Here is a 21700-nt window from a genome sequence, read left to right as displayed (position 1 = left end):
CGGGCTTTGACGAGCACTTTTCCCCCGGCCCGGGGGGAGGAAGCCGAGAAAAACAAACGTGTTGTCACTCGGGCGCCGTCAACAAACATGGCTTCTCGTCGTCTAGCGCCAACCGAACCGGGTCGCCTCTTCTCCTCCGTTTTCTTTTTCTCGCGCAAAGTCTCCGGCGGAAGGATTTGATTAGCCGCAAGCGAAGCGAGGCTGCCGCCGCGGTGGTAGCGGGGCAGGGGGGTGGGGGGTGGGGAGGGAGCCATGGATCCGCGGCACCGAGACTTTCTGGAAAAGTGTCACCGCAACTTGGCCGAGTCCGTCACCGACGCCGACCAGCTGGTGGAGGTTCTGTCTCGGGGAGGCACGCTGAGCCCGGCCGAGCAACACGAACTGGCCCGGGGCGGCGGCGCGGACAAAGTGGAGCTCCTGGTCAAGATTCTGCTCCGCAAGGAGCGGGACCACTTCGCCGACTTCTGCTCGGCCCTGGACGAGACCAACCCTCACCTGCGCTCGCTGCTGCTCACCGGAACCGGGCCCGTGGACCGCAGTACCGGTAAGACCCGAACTTGCATCAACTTGCCTCCAAATCGTTCTTTTCCAACTTTTGCAAAGCCGATGTGGACAACCTAGCAAAAAAAACCAAAACAAAAAAACAAGCTCAATTTGTGAATAAATACAGTAGCTATAGATAGTTTAGCATGAGCACATTATTCATTACTTGCTGTAAAACTGTAAAACATACAGCGTCATCTGGGACCAAGTACGTTTTGAACTCATTCCATCCCATTTCTACCTTCCTTTTAAAAGTACGGACAGTCAATCTCAGCTGTATGCTACATACAGACATTATTAGACCTTCCTTTAACCAAACCATAACATATGTAGGCAATTACTAATCATTTTAGGGCTGTCTGTTTTCAATGGATAATTTATTTTCTGAAAATAGTCATCTAATTGCTAAACACTTGGGATGTGTGAATATGGTATCCGACACCTGATTGTTCCTTCTTGAAATAGTTGCGAAGGATGCAGATACAAACAGCCGATACTTATCGCAAAACAATGTAGCTGGCTATATCTGTTGATTGTGAATTTAAAAATGGAAAGAAAATGGGATCGTTTGCCATTGGAACACGGGAAGAAATTTGGACCTGACGCCGCTATTAAATGCCCCGCTCCTTTGCTTCTACCGCACCCTTCGCAGTCTGCCTGTTTTAATGGAGCTAAAAGCCAATCTAACCATTAACCAAATCAATGTCGCCTGCAGCGCTTTGTAAGGACAAAGGGTCACCGTGGACACACACAAAAAGATGTTTTGTTTCGCATCGTTGACCGTGCGCAGCCCTTTTTAAAAGTGCTGCAAAATTTCCATAAGGTTCGCTGTCATTTATGTATGAGACGTGGAGGTGGTGAAACTTTCCATGGGAATTAAGGGCCACTAATCATCTTGTGTCTACTGTATTTTCTGGACTATTTTCAGCTCGTACTTTCCACAAATCATCTTTATTCTTCATTTCTGACTGAAAAGTTTGACTGACTTATCTTATTGTTTTGTTGGCATTCCCATTAGCGCAGCTCCATCTAGTGGATGCATAAAGCAAGCCCAACCACTACTGTAGCTTCTATTCTACGCGCCTTATGATGCTGTGTATCCTATATTTGAAAACATTTTTAAAATAGGCCATTCATTGAAGGTGCACCTTATCTTCTGCGCCTTATAATGCGGAAAATACTGGAAACGATTTGTCACATGCTCTCCTTGTCCACAGGCGAGTGCATTAGCGTCTGGTTTTGTCCCACTTTGCTCGCTGCGAAGCAACATTAACTTTTGTGAATTGCTGCTTTATTTAACAATTTGCCAGTTAAATAAGAACTACCTTGTTGAATTTCCCCCTGAGGGATGAGTATTACAAATGGGGGGGGTTAAGTATTATTTTGTGGATTTATTGCCAGGAATTTGACTTTTAATTTGAAATGAAATTAGCACATAAATATTGAGCCAAAGTGATTTAATTTCGAGCCAATCTAAAACATTTGTGCCGCATCTTTTGTAGTGTGTGATCCCCGCCTCTCGGCTCTCGCGTCAGTGAGCCGAACGGCGACGTGTCAATTATGCATTTATCTTCCCCGTATTATTTATAGGAGGACGGGCGCTGTGGCGCGAGCATCCTCTGCCATTTTTTTTCGCCGCATTTCACAATTGGGCAGTGCACGTGTAAAGAGCTCTTTTGTGCGCCAGGGGTGCAGCAAAAGTGGGCCGAGCCGACCCGGAGTACAGGGCCGACAGGTTTCTCCGGTGTGCGCGTGCAAATTAGCTGCGAAGACACTCACCGCTCACTTTCTCTCCGTTTGCATCTTTCAAATCATTTACAATAGCTACCAGCGACTTTATTGTGGTGTTCGGTGTGTCGGATAGTGATGATGACTTTTAGGGCTTTTTGACGAATTGATATTCAGCTGTGTCAAAAAAAAGCATTGAAACTTCAAGTCATTTTATTGTTGCAACAATAGTCTCAGCGTTTGGCTCGCCGCTCCCGCCCCACCCCGTCTCCCCCATAATTGCAACAGTATGTTATTTGACATACAGTGTAGAAATGCATCTAAAAGTAGCGTAATTTTGTCATTTTAATAACACATACCATGTGTTTTAATCAGGCAGCCATGATCTAAGTGACCACTAACGTCTTTTTGTAAAACTCACCCGAATTGAAGTCAAAATGGGGGGGTTGACTTGTGCTCTGAGAAATACGGTCAAAAAAGTACCTGGAATTGAATGTCTGGACGCTTAAAAATGTAAAATTTCATATTTTGGATTGAATGCGTCAATTCGATTAGTTAAATTATTTCTCACGTCCAAAGAGATTTTTTTTTTCACACGCCGTCCCCTGAAAACGACATCACCCGTGCTGAAGTCTCAGGTTACCGCCAATCAATCGGCTTACGACTGTCACATGATCAGCAGGTGAGCCACGATTGGTCGTCGTGCCAAGCGGGTTGAAAGCTTGCCCGCAAAGAGTCATGGGAAAGTTTGGCGAGAGGCGGAACAAAAGAGGGCTTGATCCATGGGATGTCTGTCGCCCTTCCTGAGGCTCATCCATTTTATTTCTTTATTTTTTTTTAAACCCTCCCGTCTTTCTCTCGCCCGAGGGGGAACAAAAAGAAACGGGGCTAAGATGCTATTCTGAATCAAACTAATCGTCTGTCCGCCATGGAGAAATACTGGCTTCCATTCTTTCCGGCTGATTGCCAATACAGTGGACGCTTTCAAGATGCGACTGGCACACAATTTCCAATGTTGTGCGAAAGTCCCTGTTCCGGGCAAAAAGTTCAGTGGCTAACAGCGAGCATGAAAAGAAGCAAAGCTGCATTTGTGGTGAAAATGCCCTTTACCGCTGAGTGCTTTTAACTTTTGCTTGTAACCCCTAACCCTTACCGGAACACCAAAGCGTGAGCGCATGCATCCCGTTGCGGACTCAGCACGGTTACCTCTACTTACGAAAGCCTCGTCATTCAAAATTCAGGTCAGCGAAGGCCCCGGCGGAAAAATCTGGTCTCCAGTAACAGGACGAATTTCAAGATGCCAAAGGCCGCATTGTTGGCGTATAGTAGGAGTCACGAGACACTAGCGCTCGCATTCGTATCTTATCACAAGCCGTGATAAAAAACAGTAAAAGTTGAAGACAACTTGAATCGTTTGCATTTAAGCCTGAAACTCAAAGTCGTAGTTAGCGCTTTGCCGCCTTTGAGCAACCGAACGGAGGCGGATGTCGCTTTGGGGCCATTTGGCCCAGACCTATTTGACGTGAGGCGCGGCGACAATAAGGACAGCGTTGAGCTTTTGCAACCGGCCGGCTTCCTACCAGCGTCTCGCGTTCATCGCCTCCCGTCACTTGTGAGTCACCCCGCGGGCTATAAAAGAAGGAAGGGGGCTTTGACTGGGCCGCCGCGTGATCTTGTCAGCGCCGATGAAAGGCCGCGGCCTCTCTGGGGCCCCGGCCAGCCGCCGTTCACCCGATAATTAGCAACACTCCGCCGTCATCGGGGAAAGTCCCGGCGGATTGTTCCTCCTGTTGTTGTTTTGATTTTTCTCTCCGTCTTCTGAACGCAGGGTAACCCGAGATGTTGCGGGAAATGGTCACCTGACCGACAGGGGGGTTCTTTTCCTTTCCCCGCAGGGTCCACGTACAGCGTCTTGTCCGCCATGCCGTCAGATTCCGAGAGCAGCGGATCCCTCAGCAGCGTCGGTGAGTTGCCGGGATTTTCATGACCGTCCTCGCGCCGGCGACGGTAAACCCCCGTCCGGCTGCCGTGATGGCCATAGCTGAGGCGGTAAATTTCCATTTGAAGTTAACGTGGACGCGTTTTGGAAATATTCCGTTCTGAGGTTTTTTGTTTTCCTACGTTTTTTCACGGGCATTTGTGATTGGGCAATAGTTTGCGCTAACTTATAAATGTCATCTAAATGATGAACGTGGATGAATCAGGTATCAAAAGGCCACTACATCTACTGTATTCTTCTATCCTTTACAAAAATGAAAAAAAAATCATGTGTACGTCGCCGTGTGCACCAATCTTGAATAAATCTCAGATAAATGTTGGCTTGGGGCAGCGCAGCAAAAAGAGGGACGCCGCATGGGTACCCTTCCCAATGTAAACATGAACTTAGTGGAATCTGGGACTCCATATTAGCCACTGGCCCTTCGCTGTTCAGACTGAGCACATGCTGGTGATTACACAGATGTGAGAGGGATTTAGTGACGCCACACACACACACACACACACACACACACACACACACACACACACACACACACACACACACACACGGACCGGCTTCTTTTGGTCACCCCCCTGACTGGACCGTGCTGACGGAAATAGAAACTGAGCTCTGATTAATGGCATGAACGCAGGAAGTTCTGCCGGATTGCTGGCACGCTCTGGCGTTTCCAACTACCAGAAGCCCCCCCCCCCCCCCCAGAAAAAAAGGCTGAAAATGATGTAAGACCTTTGTCGCATCTGTGTTTGTCGCGCGGCAGGTACGCCCACGCCGGCCTCGTCGCCGCCGCTGGCCCACACGGACGGTGAGAGGGCGCACGAGAAGATGGAGACGGTCCTGTTCCAGCTGCGTCACGTGACCCGGGAGCGGGATGAGCTACGCAAGCGCCTGGCGCTTTCCTCGCCCGGGACCACTTTTGACGACTGCAGGTATGTCACAAGGTCTATCGTAGCTTCATTTGCACAGCACAAAAGCCGCGGTATTTTGGCGCAATGGAATATGCAGGCGAACGTGGTGAAAAGGCCAGCCAACGCTTCAAAATAAGCATCAGCACACAAAATAACGCAGGATGTAATCAAGTCCAATTTCCCATCGCGTGATGGCGATCGATTACCCTAATTCCCCAAATACAAGGCGCCCTTTTTTCCCCCTCAAAAATGAAGGCCAAAAGTATGGGTACAGTCCCTCCTATGAATGGTAACCTCAAGATTAGAATTTCTTTTTGTTCGACTCCATTCGTGCAGGATTGATTTTAATATGCGTATTCGTACTCAAAACAATTACCGTAGAGCAGAGGTGTTCAAACTGGGGCCCGAGGGCCATCTCCGGCCCACCCACCCACCCACATTTGAATGGCCCGTGGCATATATTAAAATGACATTTTGTCCGCAGCGCTGTCTGAAAAAAGGATCATTTTCTCAAAGTCGCCGCGCGTGTTTGCGGCACAGGCCCAATTCCAAAGCGGGCCACGACTACGAGCGGCTCAAGCTGCAGTGCATGAAGGCCATGGCCGACCTGCAGTCGCTGCAGAACCAGCACAGCGGCACCCTCAAGAGGTGCGAGGAGGCCGTCAAGAAGGCCGACTTCTACCAGTGAGTGCCACCGCTAAACTTGACATGTTTAATTTACTGTTTATAGGACTTTTTTGTTCTTCATGTTTGGGGAGCAAAGTGTGTCTTATTTGGGAAATTACGGTATTTGTCTTTGCACTTGGTTTGGTTTGCACTTGATTTGCTCTTGGTTTGGTTCTACAGCGCTCTTAAAAACAGTCGCATTATCACTTTGTAGTTGAAGAAAGCATACTTTGCTACTTTAGGGAGCTTTGCATTTTTCAAAAGGCCCCACTTTTAGGATGCTCAGGCTGCCTGCCTGTTTTTTTTTTTTTTTTTTTTTTGCAACAGCAGATTGCACGGAGCAGATTTTATTTGTGTGACAGTAATAGGGATGAACTCTTCATTGCCGTCCGCAAGCTGCCGAGTGAGTTAAGCCCTAAAAAGCCGTTCCATCAACTTAATTTCATCTTTGCGATAGCCCCAGAGCGACTCTGCAACCCGGCGAACCTTTTTTTATTTTATTTTCGAAGCTGACATTGCAAAGTTTGGAAGTAACGCCCATCTTGCAAAGGACGCGCAAAATGACGCTCTGTAATTAGCATCTCGACCCAGATGCCACAGGCGCGGCATTTCTCGTTGTCGCCTGGTCGGGTTTAAAAAAAAAAAAAAAAAGCGCTTGCGCGGCTGTCCCGTCTCCTCCCGAGCAACATCTGGCCGCGAGGCAAACACACAGATGTCCGCGGAAGATTATTATTAAGATTATTGCCGTGCTTAAGCCGCTCCTTCTCCGGACCGCTTGCACTGTGCACAACGTCAACAATCACTTTTTTTCTTTGCTTGTATTTTGTACACCCTATATATGGAAATAAAGCTGTTCCCGGATGCTGCGCCCTATAGTCGGTAAAATACGGTAAATGTGCTTCATCATAATATATACAAGTGGCCATTGCATTTCCAAATTTTTCTCCCTGTACCTTGCTTTTATTTTCGTAAGAGTTGAAACTTTCCCCTTCATGGTAGTTCAGACAGTATTGTCTTGGATTGCAATTTAGTTTTTCGTATTTCAACTATTTTCATCAACTTATTTCTGGTTTATTTTGAAACAGTCGCGATCGTCGTGCAATCAGCACATCGCAGAGAAGGAATTATCACGCCGCGCAATCCAAGGTTGCGCTTTGAAGTGTGCTTGCGTAAGATGATCATTTGACTGTCAGCGCGATTTAAGTAATTAGCTCGCTAATGAGCTCGAAGGGAGAACATCTGGCCTTTTGATAGAGCAAACCGCACGCGCTATTTTTAGCACGCGCAACTCCTGGGAAAACAATCTTCTCGCCCGCTGCTAACCTTTTTCTTCTTCGAGCTGGTTTGGCGGCGTCTGTCTGCCAAGTCTCGAGGGGCCCCGTGACATCAGCGAAGCGCTTTCAGTAGTCTCGTTTGTTTACCGCAGTGGTTCGCAACCTCAATTTACTGATTCTTTCGCGTTCCGCTGGAGGGAACGACATACCTCGTTTTGAGATTCACGAACCCGATCGCAAGGCTCGCCTTTTGAACTTTGTTTCCAGCACGCTGCACAGCCGCCTGGCGGGCGAACACAACCAGCTGAAGGAGGAGCTGGAGGCCCTGCGGCTGGACAACGTGCAGCTGCTGCGCGAGCACAACCACGCCAAGCAGACCTGCGAGGAGCTGCGCAGGTCGCGCGACGACGACCGGCGGGAGCTTGCCGACATGCGCCTGCTCCACCAGCAGGTAGCCGGCCCGCCGCTTAGTCCTTCCCCTCCACCCGGGCGTCACCCGAGTCCGTTTCCAGGCCATCCGGGAGGGCTCGTCGGACGCCTTGAACAAGCTCTACCACTCTGCCGTGGACAAGCTGGAGAGCGCGAGGAGCGACTACGAGGCTCTGCGCAAGCTCTACGACGGCGAGGCGGCCGACCACAACGCCGACCTGAGCCGCCTGGACCGCGCCGAGGAGGAGAAGCGCCGCCTGCAGAAGCAGCTGGACGTGCTGATGAAGCAGAGGGACGCCGCCATCCACTACCAGCAGCAGTACTCGTCCTCCATACGGAGGTGAGGCCACGAAAAAAATTCTGGACGCGGCGTCCGCCCGCCCGTGTCATAGCTCGGCGCGCGTTCCAGGATGGACCAGCAGGAGCTGTCCAAGGCGGCGGCCCAGAACGTGGAGCTCCAGCGCGAGATGGAGCGGCTGCAGTCGGAGGCCACGCGCTTCAAAACGCAGCAGCTCAAAGCGGCCAAGGAGTGCGAGAAGTACAAGGAGGAGCGCGACTCGGTCATCGGCGAGTACCGCCTGATCATGAGCGAGCGCGACCAGGTCATCAAGGAGGTGGAGAGGCTCCAGACGGGGCTGGAGGTGGCCCAGGCCAAGCTGAAGAACACGTCCTCGGAGCGCCGCGTGGCCAACGAGGAACTGGAGGCCCTCCGACAGGTACGGCCTCGGCGGGGCTTTTGCGCCGCTGTCATTGCTTGTCAAGGTTAGGATTTCTGCTCTTTTTTTTTTTTTTTTTTTAAGAGGGCCAACTTTTATAAACTCAAGTGTTTTTTTTTAGCACTGTTTAGCTCTAAGTTCTAGATAATCCAATTAATTTGTTCTTAATTTGAAAAAAAAATGTGATACCTGCAGAAACACTGTTCAAATCTCACCTGATGGAAGTCTCGTCGGACTCCATTGATGAATCGATTTTTGGCCCCCCCGGCCAAAAACATTTGTCAAATAATTCGAACTTTGAAGGAAAACTTACACGCACGTGAGAATATTTCACTTTTTTGTTCTTCTGATTTTGGTGATCAGAAGGACAACTGGCATTTCAATCGAAAAAGACGAAACCAAAAAAATTAGCATTTGGGCCGCCGCTGTGCTCAGCTAATGTCCAGCGACCCGACAAATGTAGTCTAGTACTTCCCACCAATGAGCGCATCATAAAGAATCTATGGACGCCCCTTGAAGGAGCTGTCGTCGTCGCTGATGGACAGGGACCGGGCGGTCTGCGAGAAGAACGAGCTCCTGGAGAAGTACTGCCACGAGGTGAAGGACAAGGCCGAGGCGCAGAAGGAGCTGAGCCAGGCCTGCAAGGACATGGAGACGGTGCGCGAGGAACGAGACGTGGCCCGCAAGGAGAGGACGGAGGCCATCATCCAGCGCGACCAGCTGCTGCGAGAGTATTACCAGGCCAGACAGGTACAATTTATTTACAAATGGACCCATCAATTTATTGTTTTTCCTCATGGTAATCCTTTCATCACATCTAATATCATAGTCGGATTTATTTATTTATTTATTTCCAGCTGCTGGCAGCCCCCCCCCCCCCCCCCCCCCCCCCTCCATCAGAAAATGATCAGCGCACGGGGCTTTTCCTTCTCTGGAGGCTGAATAATTAATCCCAACAATAAACGCCACAGGATTCAATTCAGCCACGGCCTTAATTAATGCTCTCGCCGACTCCCTGTTTATTTTGCCATGTAGAGCAAGACCACGGAGAGATTTCGCCTTAATTATATCACGCCTGACCCACTTTTCAGCCGCGACAAATAATCCGAAAACATAACGCGAATTTTTACCGACGATGAGAGATAAACGTTGTTCGAGAAACGTGAGTGTTTCGCTCGTAAATTGTTGGGGATTGTTAGCACCGTTGTCTCTGCTTGTTGTTATTGCTATTTATTTATTGCTCGATCGTGGAATGTAGTCCGTGAACAGAATAAGAATTTCATTGTGTGGTGCAACTATACATATGACGGTAAATCTCTTGCCCCCGCCCCCTCGCTACAGCCAGCATCAATTGAGTCTTGTTCCCCCAGAAACAAGACTCGGCCACCCTGGACACGGAGCGAGCCAACAAGGAGATCGAGATGCTCCGCAAGCAGTACGAGGCCGTCGGCCAGGAGCTGAAGGAAGCCCTGCAGGAAGCCGAGGTGGCCAAGTGTCGGCGCGACTGGGCCTTCCAGGAGAGGGACAAGATCGTGGGAGAGAGGGAAAGCGTTCGGTCAGGAGACGCTTCCGCGTGTTGCGGCTGCCGCTTAGCGACGGCTCGCTCTGAAAGCAAGTTTGACTTGGCTCCCTTGCAGCACGTTGTGCGACAGCCTGAGACGAGAGCGAGACAGAGCCGTGAGCGACCTGGCGGACGCGCTGAGGAATCTAGACGACACCAGGAAGCAGAAGAACGACGCCGCGCGGGAGCTCAAAGAACTCAAGTCAGTCCCCCCCCCCCCCCCGAATTTGCTCTATGTTCCCGCAAATTCCTTGGCAACAAGATAAGGCTGCGAACAGCAAAAGTGCACCGTATTGTCGCAGACCCCCACATTTTATTAAATGTCAAAATGGGCTCGTGTTCAGGGACAAAATGGAGGACCAACTGGAAAAGGAGGCTCGGTTCCGCCAGCTAATGGCTCACAGTTCACACGATTCTGCCATCGACATGGACTCAGTGGAATGGGAGACGGAAGTTGTAGAGTTTGAGAAGCGCAGGGTAAGTTACTGTAACTCCTGTTTTTTTTTTTTCTTCTTCTTCTTCTTCCCTCCATAGCCAAGCAAAAGTCTGATATTGTCTTTGTTTCGTCGCAGGACATGGATTTGAAAGCACTTGGCTTTGACATCGCAGAGGGGGTAAATGATCCTTATTTACCCGCGGATGGCGGCGTGTTTGTCAGTAAGGTGGACAAAGGAAGTCTGGCGGAAGGCCGACTAAGGTACATCGCCCGTTCCCAGAAACTTGACAAAACTGAAGTGCCGAAACAAGACATTTGAGCTGCGCCGTCATGCGCGCAGGGTGAACGACTGGCTGCTGAAGATCAACAACGTGGACCTGACCAGCAAGGACAGGAAGCAGGCCATCAAAGCCGTGCTGAGCGGCGAGGGCGTCATCAACATGGTGGTCCGCCGGAGGAAGTCCCTGGGGGGACGGGTCGCGACGCCGGTCCAGATAAACCTGGCCGGTCACAAAGGTCCGAATCCGGCTGCGTATGTACTCTACACTGCTCACGAAACGTCCGGGGCGTTTGCAATTTCTGGATGAACCTAAAATCATGCGCTTACATCATCTTCCCGCATTCCGTGGAAATTCACATAAGATGAGGCGGCGGGCCGGATCTGGCCCCCCGGCCTTGAGTTTGACACCTGTGATTTTCATCGGACTTTAACGATGAATCAGCCGACTGTTATGCTTGACTTCTGATTTCCAAACTACTAAGCCAGAGATGTCCAAACTCGTGGGCCGCTCGCCTGCATGTTTTCCAGGTTTCTTCCCCAACACACCTGATTCAAATGATCAGGATTGTTATCAGGCTTTTGCTGATGAGCTGATCATCAAAGCATGCAGGATAGCGGCCCTTGAGGAACGGCTTGATTGACTTATAGCGAATGTTTTTGCCAGCCGCTGAACATAATGCACAATTTGAACATCAATAATGTACTTAACACAAAAATATAGGCAAAAAAAATGTACTTGATAGAAATACATTTGCATAAAAAATAGCGACACACACAGAAAAATACACCCGAATCCTTAAACATGGGATGCAAATGAAGTTGCCCCCCGAACCTTTTGTGACAAGTGCAAGTAGAAACATTGACTGGCCTTTTGAAGACGCGCTCATTGTCCCGTCAGACTGCGGCATCTGCCTGGAAAGCGGAGTATTTGTCGCTTCGCTGGCGCCCGGCAGTCCGGCTGTCCGGGACAATGCGCTCACAGTCGGGGACAGGCTCTTAGCCGTGAGTATGCTGTGCCGCTAGCACCCCCTGCTGCACGATCTAATCTTCACCGCAAATAAAACCTTTTCCTCTTTATGCTTTTGCTCTTTTCAGATTAACGGCATCCTGCTGGATAACAAAACGCTTCCCGAGTGCGACGCTCTGCTCAGGACGTGCCGCGAGTCGCTCTGCATCTCCCTCGCCAAGGTAACCACTGCTACACGCACGCACAAATGTTAATTTACAGTCCAGTGACCTGGTGATTGAATTTTGTTGAGAAAGGATTAAAAGGAAAAAAAAAGGGCAAACTACCAAAGTTTTTTTCTTTTATGAAAATACTGATGACACTCGGCCAGTCCTCTTAACTTGAAGTTTATTGAGCACTGTAGTAATTAAGTGTGACCATTTGATGGCAGTGTTGCTCTCGATAGCTACAAGAGATGCGCCTTTGCCATCGCGCTTGGCACCGAACGAGTTAGGCTATGCGCTTGTCACTGGAACTGTCAGGCCTTTGCTGACCCGGGTGGCAAAGGTGTGAAAATAAGCCCAAACCCTTTCCGCTAGTTGTCGCTAACGCGGTTTATGATCCGTTTGCCGGCAGTTCCTGCCGCAGAGCTGCTCGGGCCAGAGTTTATACGAAAGCCCGCGGGACTCCGAGAAAGTCGGCAAGCCTTGCCGCAGCTCCAAGCACGACCGCTGCGTCCAGCCCGACGGGCGCGAGACGAGGCGCCGGGATGAGGAGGAGGCTCGGGCCGACGGCGGTCCGGCTCGCGGCCGCGCGCCCGGCGACCCCCTGCACTCCCGCAGCCCCTCGGAACCCCTGGCGGAGTTGGGCTACAGGAGGCAGGACTTCCTCCGCCGCCCCTTGGCCTTCCCCTTGGCGCTCCCCGACGGCGCCTCTGCTTCGGGGAAGGCCGGCGGCGGCACCTGGCCCAAAGTCATCGCCGGAGCGTCCGTCCCGGAGTGCGCGCAGCTTTCCATCTACAAGCGATGCAAACAGCGCAAATCCATCTTTGACACGAACACCTTCCGGAGACCGGACGCGCCCCCTAAACTGGACTACGCCTCGCTTTCGCAGCCGGCGGCCGACTCGTCTCAAGGGCCGCCCGCCCCGCCGGCCAGGAGCGACTCCTTCAGGTTCAGGCACTCGCAGCAGAGCAGCTCGGCGTCCGACTCCACCATCCCGGCCTCCCCCGGCCGGGGGAGCAGCCCGGCGGCCCGAAGCGACGACGGGAAGCAGCCGTATTACGCGGCCGATGCCTCGCCGCCAGAATCCAAGACGCCGGCCGACGACGACGGCGGTCCCCACCGGGAGCCGGAGAAGAGAAGGTACCGGCCCAAATCCGCGCCGGCGCTGCGGCGGAACGTGACGCCCTTGCATGTCCCGCTTCCGATGCCGGTATGTGGACTTCTAGATTGGCCTTTCCTTTGACCGTATCATACAGGCTGAGCCGAAAGCGGGACCTCCTTACGACTTTTCGCCTTTTCCTTGCGCTCATTTTCACCTTGTGTTGTGAGCCAAAATTTGACTGCGTTTCTTTTTCAGAAGTACTCACAGCATAGTTACTTTTTCTATTATTGCATTTTTATACGTTTGACGATGTTACGACCCTTTGAAAGTCAGCCAAGTTGCTGGTGAAAAATCCCTGGACACCCAAGGGTTAAGATTGAATTTTTGCAGCGCAATCATTGGCAAGGAGCATGAAACAGACGCTCATTTCATTTCTTTCCATTCACACAAAACGCTTCGCAGAGTAAATTGGATTTTGAAGTCAAAGTAGCTCTGCGCATGCTTTTTTTTTTTTTTTTTTTTTTAATGAACATTTTTCCCAGGTATTGTAAGTAATGGCTGCTAATTGAATCCAAGAACTGAGGATGTAGAGTCAAAAGCTATTAGTGAATATCTGAAAATGCCATAAAAACTTGCATCTGCTTTTAGCCCAGCCTGTATATACATTACAGTATATTTCAATATTCAAAGTGTTTCAATAAAATCAGAAGTTTCCTTTCTTCCACCCAATCAGGTTCACGGATTCGCCAATGACGAGCACTCCCCCGAGCCCGTGGATTTGTTACGCTTCTCCCCCATGCGAAATAATCGCTACAGCATGCACTTTGCGCCACCCAGCTACAGCAGCGCGGTGGCACGTAAGTCAAATGTGTTTAAAGCTCCGTCGGCTATGATCGCTTCCGTCGAAACTCCGTATGAGAAATCCTTCCGATGCCGCGTACGCAATTATCTTCCATCCGTGATTGCGTTTTGCGCCTCCTGGAATTCCTTTCAGACCCGGCGCAGCGAGGAATAAAGAACTCGGCGATAAGGAATTCCGTCTACCCCGTCTGGAGTCGCGATTGCCCGCCGGGGCCCGGCTCCGGCGTCCCTTCGCTCGCCAGGTACCGTCCGACGGCCGTCTTCCGAAAACTGCTTCGTTGCCTCAGTAGAAGTGAATGAAAACACTGCTTTCAGCCCGCAGCATCACGCTCAACGCAGCGTGGACCTCAACCGCAAGCTCGGCGGGGACGGCGCCGATAGCGGCCCGGAGCCCCACGGCACCAACTCCCTTCCCTCCAGCTCCAAACTGGGTACATACTTTCTTTACACCTTACTACCTTTCAAAGTCCCATTTTCACTTGTCATTTATTGCATTTATGGCATTTGCCATGTTATTTTGTATTTATTCAAATAAGTGCTTGTTTGCACGTTTGTTTTGTGCTTTTCAGGCTCCCTGAGCGCCTTGCAGTTCAGGGCCGAGCGCATTAGGATTTCACCGATTCGTTATCCGTACTCCATCGGATCCGATCGAGGTACGCCATCACGCGTTTGCGCCGGGCGTCTCAAGCTCTTGTTTCCACTTCAAACATAGGTGTCAAACTCAAGGCATAATTGGCACTTTGATTTCTGGCCGAAATGCTAAAAATTCTGTTAACTACTTTTTACAGTGTTTACACAGGTTACAGATTAGTCTAAAACAAAAAAAAAAGCGATGTCAATCCTTATTTTATCCCAATTACATTTCACATGGCAAAAATAAAGGGGTCATCTGCCCCCATTGTTCAACCCTCTTGGGAACGGATTTTCCTGCATGCGGCCCGCTAGCTAAAACGACTTTGACAGGCCTGACTTTGTCGTCCGCAGGCTCGCGCTCGCATTCAGAGTGCAGCTCGCCGACGACGCCTCCCAGGTCCCCCGTGGGCCCGGGCGCGTCGCCTTTCCTCAGCAGCCAATCGGCCGGCTCCGTCTCCACGCAGCTCAGGATATCAGTCAGCCGCGCTCCGCTGTCCGACGGCCGGAAGGACGGGTAAGGCGGCCTCCTGGCTTCGGCCCCTCTCGCTGGCCAACGCGCCGGCCTCCATTTGTCCGCGCTTTCAACTTGTTGAAACGCTCGGCAAAACAGCAAACGAAGCCCGGCCTGGAGGACGCGCGGCGCCGCGGCCCATTAAAGCCACTGTCACTTCCTCCTTCCGTCTTTCTCCTTCCCGGTCTTCCTGCTTTCAGATTTGTCTCTAATCCCTTTGTCAGACATGGGGCGGCCGCTAGGCCCAAGTTCCTCTCTTTGAGATGCTTGAGGTTTGTTTCCTGCTGCTAATAGACCTTTTCATACGAATGAAAATGAGCTATTACCACAGACTTTAACAGTAAACCATGATAAAAAGAAAAAGAGCAATAGAAATTTTTGTCTTGAGAACCCCAATGCAACTGGGGGGGGGGACGCTATCGTTTGACATTCGCAAGACTTTCATTGTCTTCATTGAGTGGCTTAGTCTCGTGGCCTTTGCCATTTTTCCCTCTAACTGGAGTGGGGGTGAAGCGGCAAGAAAAAAGGCCAAAATTCTATTGCTTGAGTGAACGTGGTCTTTGTCTTTTCTCCTCTCTAAGGCCCTATCTGGAGGAGCCGCGCAACGTGACGGTGCAGAAAGGGGCCGAGCCGCTGGGCATCTCCATCGTGAGCGGCGACCACGGCGGCGTGTTTGTATCCAAAGTGACTGCCGGAAGCATCGCTCACCAAGCTCATTTGGAGTATGGAGATCAGCTCTTGGAGGTAAAACAAAAAAGTGGGCGGAGCAATTTCTCATTTTTGGCGACCGGTGTAATAAACGTGCGCCGTCTCCAGTTCAACGGGATCAACCTGCGCAACGCCAACGAGCAGCAGGCGCGCTTGGTGATCGGGCAGCAGTGTGACAGCGTCACCATTTTGGCACAGTACAACCCCCACATGTTCCAGCTGGGCAATCACTCTCGATCCGGGTAAGCCACGCCGCCGTTTGAAACCGCCGTTTTTCGCTTATCGGTCACGCTCGTCCTCAGCTCTCGCATGGAGTCCGTCGGCAGCCGGCCCGCCTCGCGGGACAGCGGCGCCAGCACGCCGGACGACACCCTCAGCCGGCGGGACGAGGGCGCCGCGACGCCCCCGTCCGGGCAGACCGCCCCCTGCTTCAGGTGCCGCCAGAACACATTTCATCTCTAGCGCGCGCTCGCCGCTATGCTAGCAATTGCTGGTGAATTTTCATTGGGAGTGGAACGAGGAATAAATGAGGCGGGCGCTTCCTCGGCAGGCTTCCCGTCGGCGGCTCGCGGCGCGCGGCCGAGCCCCGCCTGGTGAGGCTGAAAAGGATCCAGGCGGAACTGGGAGTCCAGATCTGCGGAGGCAACCTCTACGGCATCTTTGTGGAGAGTCTGGATGAAGACAGTCCTGCTAAAACTCCTGACGGCCTCCTGCCCGGAGACCTGATACTCGAGGTATCTTTACGTTACAGTCGCACCTTGACTTTTTCACCATCAAAAAGTATGGCTATGTCCCATGAACGATCATCTTTTCAAATTTTAATTCCGCGTCATTCGAGGAAGATTGATCTGAGCCGAGTTTTGACGCGCAGATGCGAATTTTGATGTTTGCCCTATTCTTAAAATGAAAAAAAACCCTAACCGACACAATTTTCGAGGACTACGTGTTTGCCATTCGTTTCACGGCAACGTACTTCGGTCCCATTCTGAAGCACAAAACGAGAAACCGTCACGTAATTGGTGTTGGCTTTGCTTTGAATTGCACTTCATTTTTACTGCCGGCGATGAGTCACTCCACGTTGACCCGCTTTGCTTGCGTGTTTGGCCGAGTGACTCATCCGTTTTGTTTTGCCGACAGTACAACGGCGTCAGCATGAAGAACAAGACCAAAGAGGAGGCATACCTGGAATTGCTAAAGCCGGCTGAAACTGTCACCGTCAAGGTCCAAAACTGCGCGGGCGAACTCGCCGCAGTCGGAGAGATACCAGGAGACGGCTTTTTCATCAGGTACGCAAAACCAAAACGAAAGTTTGAAGACACTTTTGACTTTTGAATCCATCCCGCCAGGTCTCTGTACGAGAGGGCGGCCGAGGCGGAGCAGGAGCTGAGCTTCAAGAAGGACGACATCCTCTACGTGGAGGACACCCTGCCCGGCGGCAATTTTGGCTACTGGATGGCGTGGCGCGTTGACGAGAAGGCGCAGAAGTTGGAAAGAGGCCAGATTCCCAGCAGATTCATGTAAGCGTAACCCCCAAGACCGCCGGCTGCGCAGAACCTGAATTTACTCGCTTGCCTCCCAAGGATGGACCAGGAGTTCTACAGGAGACACGGCGCGGCCGACTTGAAAGAGGATGGCGGCGGCAAGACCTTGTCGGCCGCCGCCCGCAGGTCTTTTTTTCGCCGCAGGCTGAAGCACAAGCGCAACGGCTCCAAGGACGGCAAGGACCTGATGGCGTCCGAAGGCATGATGTCGGATTACTTGCCCGTCACGGAAGGTGAGACGGCTGTCGGCTTTAGTCCACCTACAACATTTAATAAACAACAAACAAGAAGGAAGACGAGGGGCAAGAGATGTGCATCTTCACAGATCTCCTACCGTTCTGAATGCACACCCTGTTCGCCCCTCTTTTATTCATTGGGGTTGGTCCTACTTACAAAACCACTTACTGCCCTAAAATGTTGGGGGGGAACTTACGGTAGCAAGCGATTTCTGATAGTGGGGGATATAGGCGGAAGTCCGAGCACTATCAGTCCACACAATCACTGCTATCTTCTTTCGCGGGAACATGGCGACAGACCTCGTATTGTCCCATCCTATTATTAGGTCGTGGTGCCTGCTCTTCTTCACATGTTATCTCCTCACCCTTTATTCACAAACAACTCCAACAGGAAATTTCCAAGTCTACCAATATACAGATTGCAGAAACAAATACCTATATACAATAATTTGTATGTTTGTATGGCTTCACATGGGACGTTCAATCCTAATCAAAATAAGACACATGCTATCTCTTCAGCTAAGACTGCGAGTTGGACGTTTGACTTTTTTGGTGTTGAAAATCAAGTCTAGAGGACGAATGATTATTCCCCTCCCAAAATATCCAATACTTATTTGGCCCCTTGTCATCTGTTTTCTTCTTATTTCTGGCCCTCCGCTTGGCAATCGCAGCACCAATAAGAAATCATGCAGTGCGTTATTCCTCTTCATAACATGCGGGCGAAAAAAACATCCAAACAAACTAAAAAAGGACACCTTTTTCTTTTGCTCAGATGGCGTGAGCCTCATGTACCAGCGGGTCCAGAAGGTGGAGTGCTCAGCCCCGAGACCCGTGCTGATCTTGGGTCCGCTCGCCGAGGCCAGCAAAGACATGCTGGTCAACGAGGCGCCCGCCAAGTTTAGCCGCTGTCTGCCCGGTAAGATGGACTTCACGTTTTGCGCCGTGTCCACCGTGGCACAAAAGCTCAGAGAGGGGCGGTTGCTGCACGCGTGCAAAAATTTTCCTCGGGGGGGGGTGGGAGTGGCCAGAGTGACGAGGCCCGGCCGCCGAGTACAGTAGCCCCGCCCCTGCGGAAAAAAAAAGTTTGCCACTAAATAAAGGGCATGCGTTTCCCTCATAGAGATCATGAAGGCGTCCCAGCAGGCCATCGAGCGAGGCGTCAAGGACTGCGTCTTCATCGACTACAAACGACGCAGCGGCCATTTTGACGTCACCACCGTGGCGTCCATAAAGGAGATCATGGACAAGGTAGAATGCGGCGCGCTGAACGCGCCAAGGCTGTGACAGAGCAAACTGTCAATTTTTTTGCTTTGTTTGTGTCTTCCCACATCCGTGCGGCATGCCGGGTCGGCCATTTTCTCTGGCAGGACTCGCACTGTTTGCTTGACATTGGCGCGCACGCCATCGAACGCCTCCACAGCGTTCGCGTCTACCCAATCGTCATATTCATTCGCTACAAAAATGCCAAGCAGATCAAGTGAGTAAATCCATGCTTTGTTTTGTTTTTGTTTTTTTGTTTTTTACATTTATTTTTTTTTTTGCTCATGATCATGCGGAGTCGCAAACCCAACAAATACAAATGTCCTAGATAATCAGTGACTCCAAGTTGTTTTTGGCCTACATTATTGACTATTTGGCCAAAAGTGACCATTCATGTCATGCACGGCTTTAATTTTTCCATTTGCAATCACACGGAGGGGAAAAGATTAAGTCTCCCTTCCGGCGGCCTGTCACGCGCATGCATCCGAAACACGCAGGCGGAGATTGATTCCCGCTAAGCCCCCCCCGCCCCTTACGTCGTCATCGTGAGCCGAGCGCCAGCTGTCCGGGGGAAAGCCCGGTCAGGAATTACCTCGTGGGCGTCCAAAACGCGCCGGAAAGACTGTCGGGTGTCAAAAAGCCAAGCGGCACGGGATAACCTCGGCCACGTGTGCTTCCTCAGGGAGCAGAAGGATCCCTTGTACCTGCGGGATAAACTCTCGCAGAAGCTCTCCAAGGAGCACTTTGAAGCCGCCCAGAAGACGGAGCACGAATACAGCCGCTTCTTCACAGGTCAGACCCCCCCCCACACACACACATTTTTGATGTTTTCTTCATCGTCATTACGACTGCACACGTTCAAGTCAACGAAGGTCTCTGTACTCGCTAACAAGTTCTCAGATGAGAAAAGAAAAACACTAGGGATGCGGGAGGAAGAAGAAAGTTCGATTTCAGCCGTGTCCCCGAAAGGGGCCGTGGTATAAGCCTGGGAAAAAAAAAAAACATGCCACATAGACATACATCACCACACCTCTGGAGACACATGTAGGAGACTGCCAGCTGACTAGCACGTCACCTAAATATGCGGTTATTTTGAGGAACTATTACCTTTGGCGCATAGTTTTGTTTTTTTTGTTTTTTGCTAGCGACGTTTCTAAGCAGGAAGTGGAATGCGTCAACGACGATAACAAAGAAAACTGACGTAACCTCGCTAAGGTAAATTACGGTACGGGGGCGGTGTAGAGGCGCTCCCAAATGGCTCAAGGAAGGAAAATAACACGGCGACGTGATGAAATGCTCCTGAATTTTGAATTTCCGGGATCAGGGACCTTTTAAGAACTTTGAGTTTCAAAAGTTATTGTCATATGCATAGTAACTTGACGCGATGAAATTCTTAATTACGTTCACTTCCCCGAGCAGACTTCAATCCCACGCAATAATAAAGTAGGCAATCCAAAACAAAAACGTGAACGTCCTCGTTTTTAGAGGAAACCTAGCCCCATCTTTTCACGTGAAAAACGGCATGTAATTCCCGTGCTTTTTGCGCAGGAGTGGTCCAAGGCGGCAGCGTGTCCTACATTTGCACTCAGATCGTCACCATCGTGGAGCAGGAGCAAAATAAAGTCCTGTGGATCCCCGACGGAGCGCCGTAGAAGCCGGCACCCCCCAAAACAAACAAATGTTCCGCAGGACTCCACCACGAGAGTGAATATGCACCGTAGTCGTGGACTAATCGTTTACACCAGTATTGAATACTACTTGAATGATGGCCTTTCTATCTTTCGAGGCGCTCCGCTCCTTGGCTAAATATTAATGGCTATTTTTAGCAAAGCAAGAAGATGTAGCTAAAGGGTTTTTAACATGGAGGATTTTTCTTATTTTTTTTTTTTTTGCCCCTCCCGGCTCATCATTTCAGGCCTCACGTTATAATGTCATCGTGCCAAGCATGTCTAATATTTATTTCTACGGTTTGTGTGGAATACAAATTGTGTGTGCGTGCGTGCGTGCGTGCGTGTGTGCGTGTTCTACTCGAGTTGCCAATTTCTTTTGGAGCCTTTCCTTTGGTCTTCCTTTAATCTAATTGTTTTAAAGCATTAAAGGTGTTGAATTCCAGTCCTGGAGGGCCGGTATCCTGCACGTTTTCCGGGTTTCTTTCTCCAACCAAGCCGATTAGCCTATCGGCGAGCTCGGAAATGATCCTAATCATTTGAATCAAGTGCGTTGGAGTGAGAAGGTTGGAAAACATGGCAGGATACCGGCCCTCGAGGACTGCGGTTCAACAGCTGTGTTTTAAAGGGATGCTTTTGCTTGACCATATTCTACTTTAGCAATGCGCATCTTCAAACATTTCATGCTGGTATGGAAATCATATTTTTTTTAACCGTGATTAAAAAGGGTACGAGTGACATGGTCACGGCTTCTTGTGCATTCTTTTCAAAGAATATTTCTTATATGCAATACCAAAAAGAAGAAAAAAAAACATTCACAGTCGTGTCAGTTCATCACTTCTCTTTTTTGTCCACTAGAGGGAGCCGCACTACTGTTACCTCTAATCATCCATTTGAAAGTTATGTGCATTCAATTTAAACTAGTCGTCCACATCTTAACGTCCCAATGAAAAATATATTTTAGTCCATATTCAGTGACATCACTTTTCTTTTTTGTTTGTTTTTTTCCCCACCTGCCTCAAGATAAAGAGCATCTTTATCACCACAAATGAGTAAATACAAACATTTCCCCACCAACCAAGAAAAACGAGCCCATCTGCATTAAAGTGGAGCTAATTAACATAGTAATCTTGGGAGCGGTGACGTCACCAAAAGGCCAAAGATCCCGAGTTGGAACACCATTTCAAACTAAAAGGTAAGCAGTACTGCAATGTTGTTGTTACGCTTGTTTCGGCTGAGTTGTCCACTTTATTTTATTATACATAAATACTCTACCATGCGTGTTTCTGAAATTTCCGTCCTCTAGCACATGCTGGCCAAGGGTGTTCACAGACGGTCCTCGCTACCAGGCTGAGATTTTGCGTGTTTTTCAAGTTTCCGTCTTCCAACACGCGCAGGATCGCTGTCAAGAAGACGCTCCCCGAGAGCCGCTGCCCCGCCGCATGTTTTGGTGGTGAAAACCGCAAAAACATTT

General features: G+C 50.3%; 1 protein-coding gene across 2 annotated transcripts; it reads left to right on the top strand.

Annotated features, from left to right (window-relative positions):
* Nucleotides 1–252: 252 nt before the first annotated feature.
* LOC148410007 (disks large homolog 5-like) lies at nt 253–20969 on the top strand. Of its 2 annotated transcripts, XM_088439365.1 has the most exons (34): nt 253–544; nt 4167–4235; nt 5028–5196; nt 5716–5859; nt 7383–7566; nt 7628–7884; nt 7954–8260; nt 8780–9010; nt 9631–9815; nt 9898–10023; nt 10166–10298; nt 10394–10518; nt 10598–10773; nt 11436–11539; nt 11633–11725; nt 12120–12917; nt 13543–13666; nt 13804–13912; nt 13986–14101; nt 14240–14323; nt 14655–14817; nt 15015–15086; nt 15396–15558; nt 15631–15764; nt 15825–15956; nt 16073–16256; nt 16660–16808; nt 16869–17039; nt 17103–17296; nt 18072–18215; nt 18420–18547; nt 18667–18776; nt 19242–19351; nt 20108–20969. In XM_088439365.1, exons 1-34 carry the CDS (start codon nt 253–255, stop codon nt 20209–20211), a joined length of 5784 nt encoding a protein of 1927 aa, XP_088295491.1. In that variant the 3' UTR covers nt 20212–20969. The 2 variants fall into 2 exon arrangements, with proteins under 2 accessions (XP_088295491.1, XP_088295492.1); XM_088439366.1 differs by lacking the exon at nt 15015–15086.
* The last annotated feature ends 731 nt before the right edge of the window (nt 20970–21700 follow it).

The sequence above is a fragment of the Hippichthys cyanospilos genome, chromosome 17, assembly GCF_059441005.1.
Source record: "Hippichthys cyanospilos isolate Australia breed blue-spotted pipefish chromosome 17, RoL_Hcya_1.0, whole genome shotgun sequence".
Lineage (NCBI taxonomy): Eukaryota > Metazoa > Chordata > Actinopteri > Syngnathiformes > Syngnathidae > Hippichthys > Hippichthys cyanospilos.
Note: the sequence above shows the minus strand (reverse complement) of the source record. Positions and strands in the feature narration are given on the sequence as shown.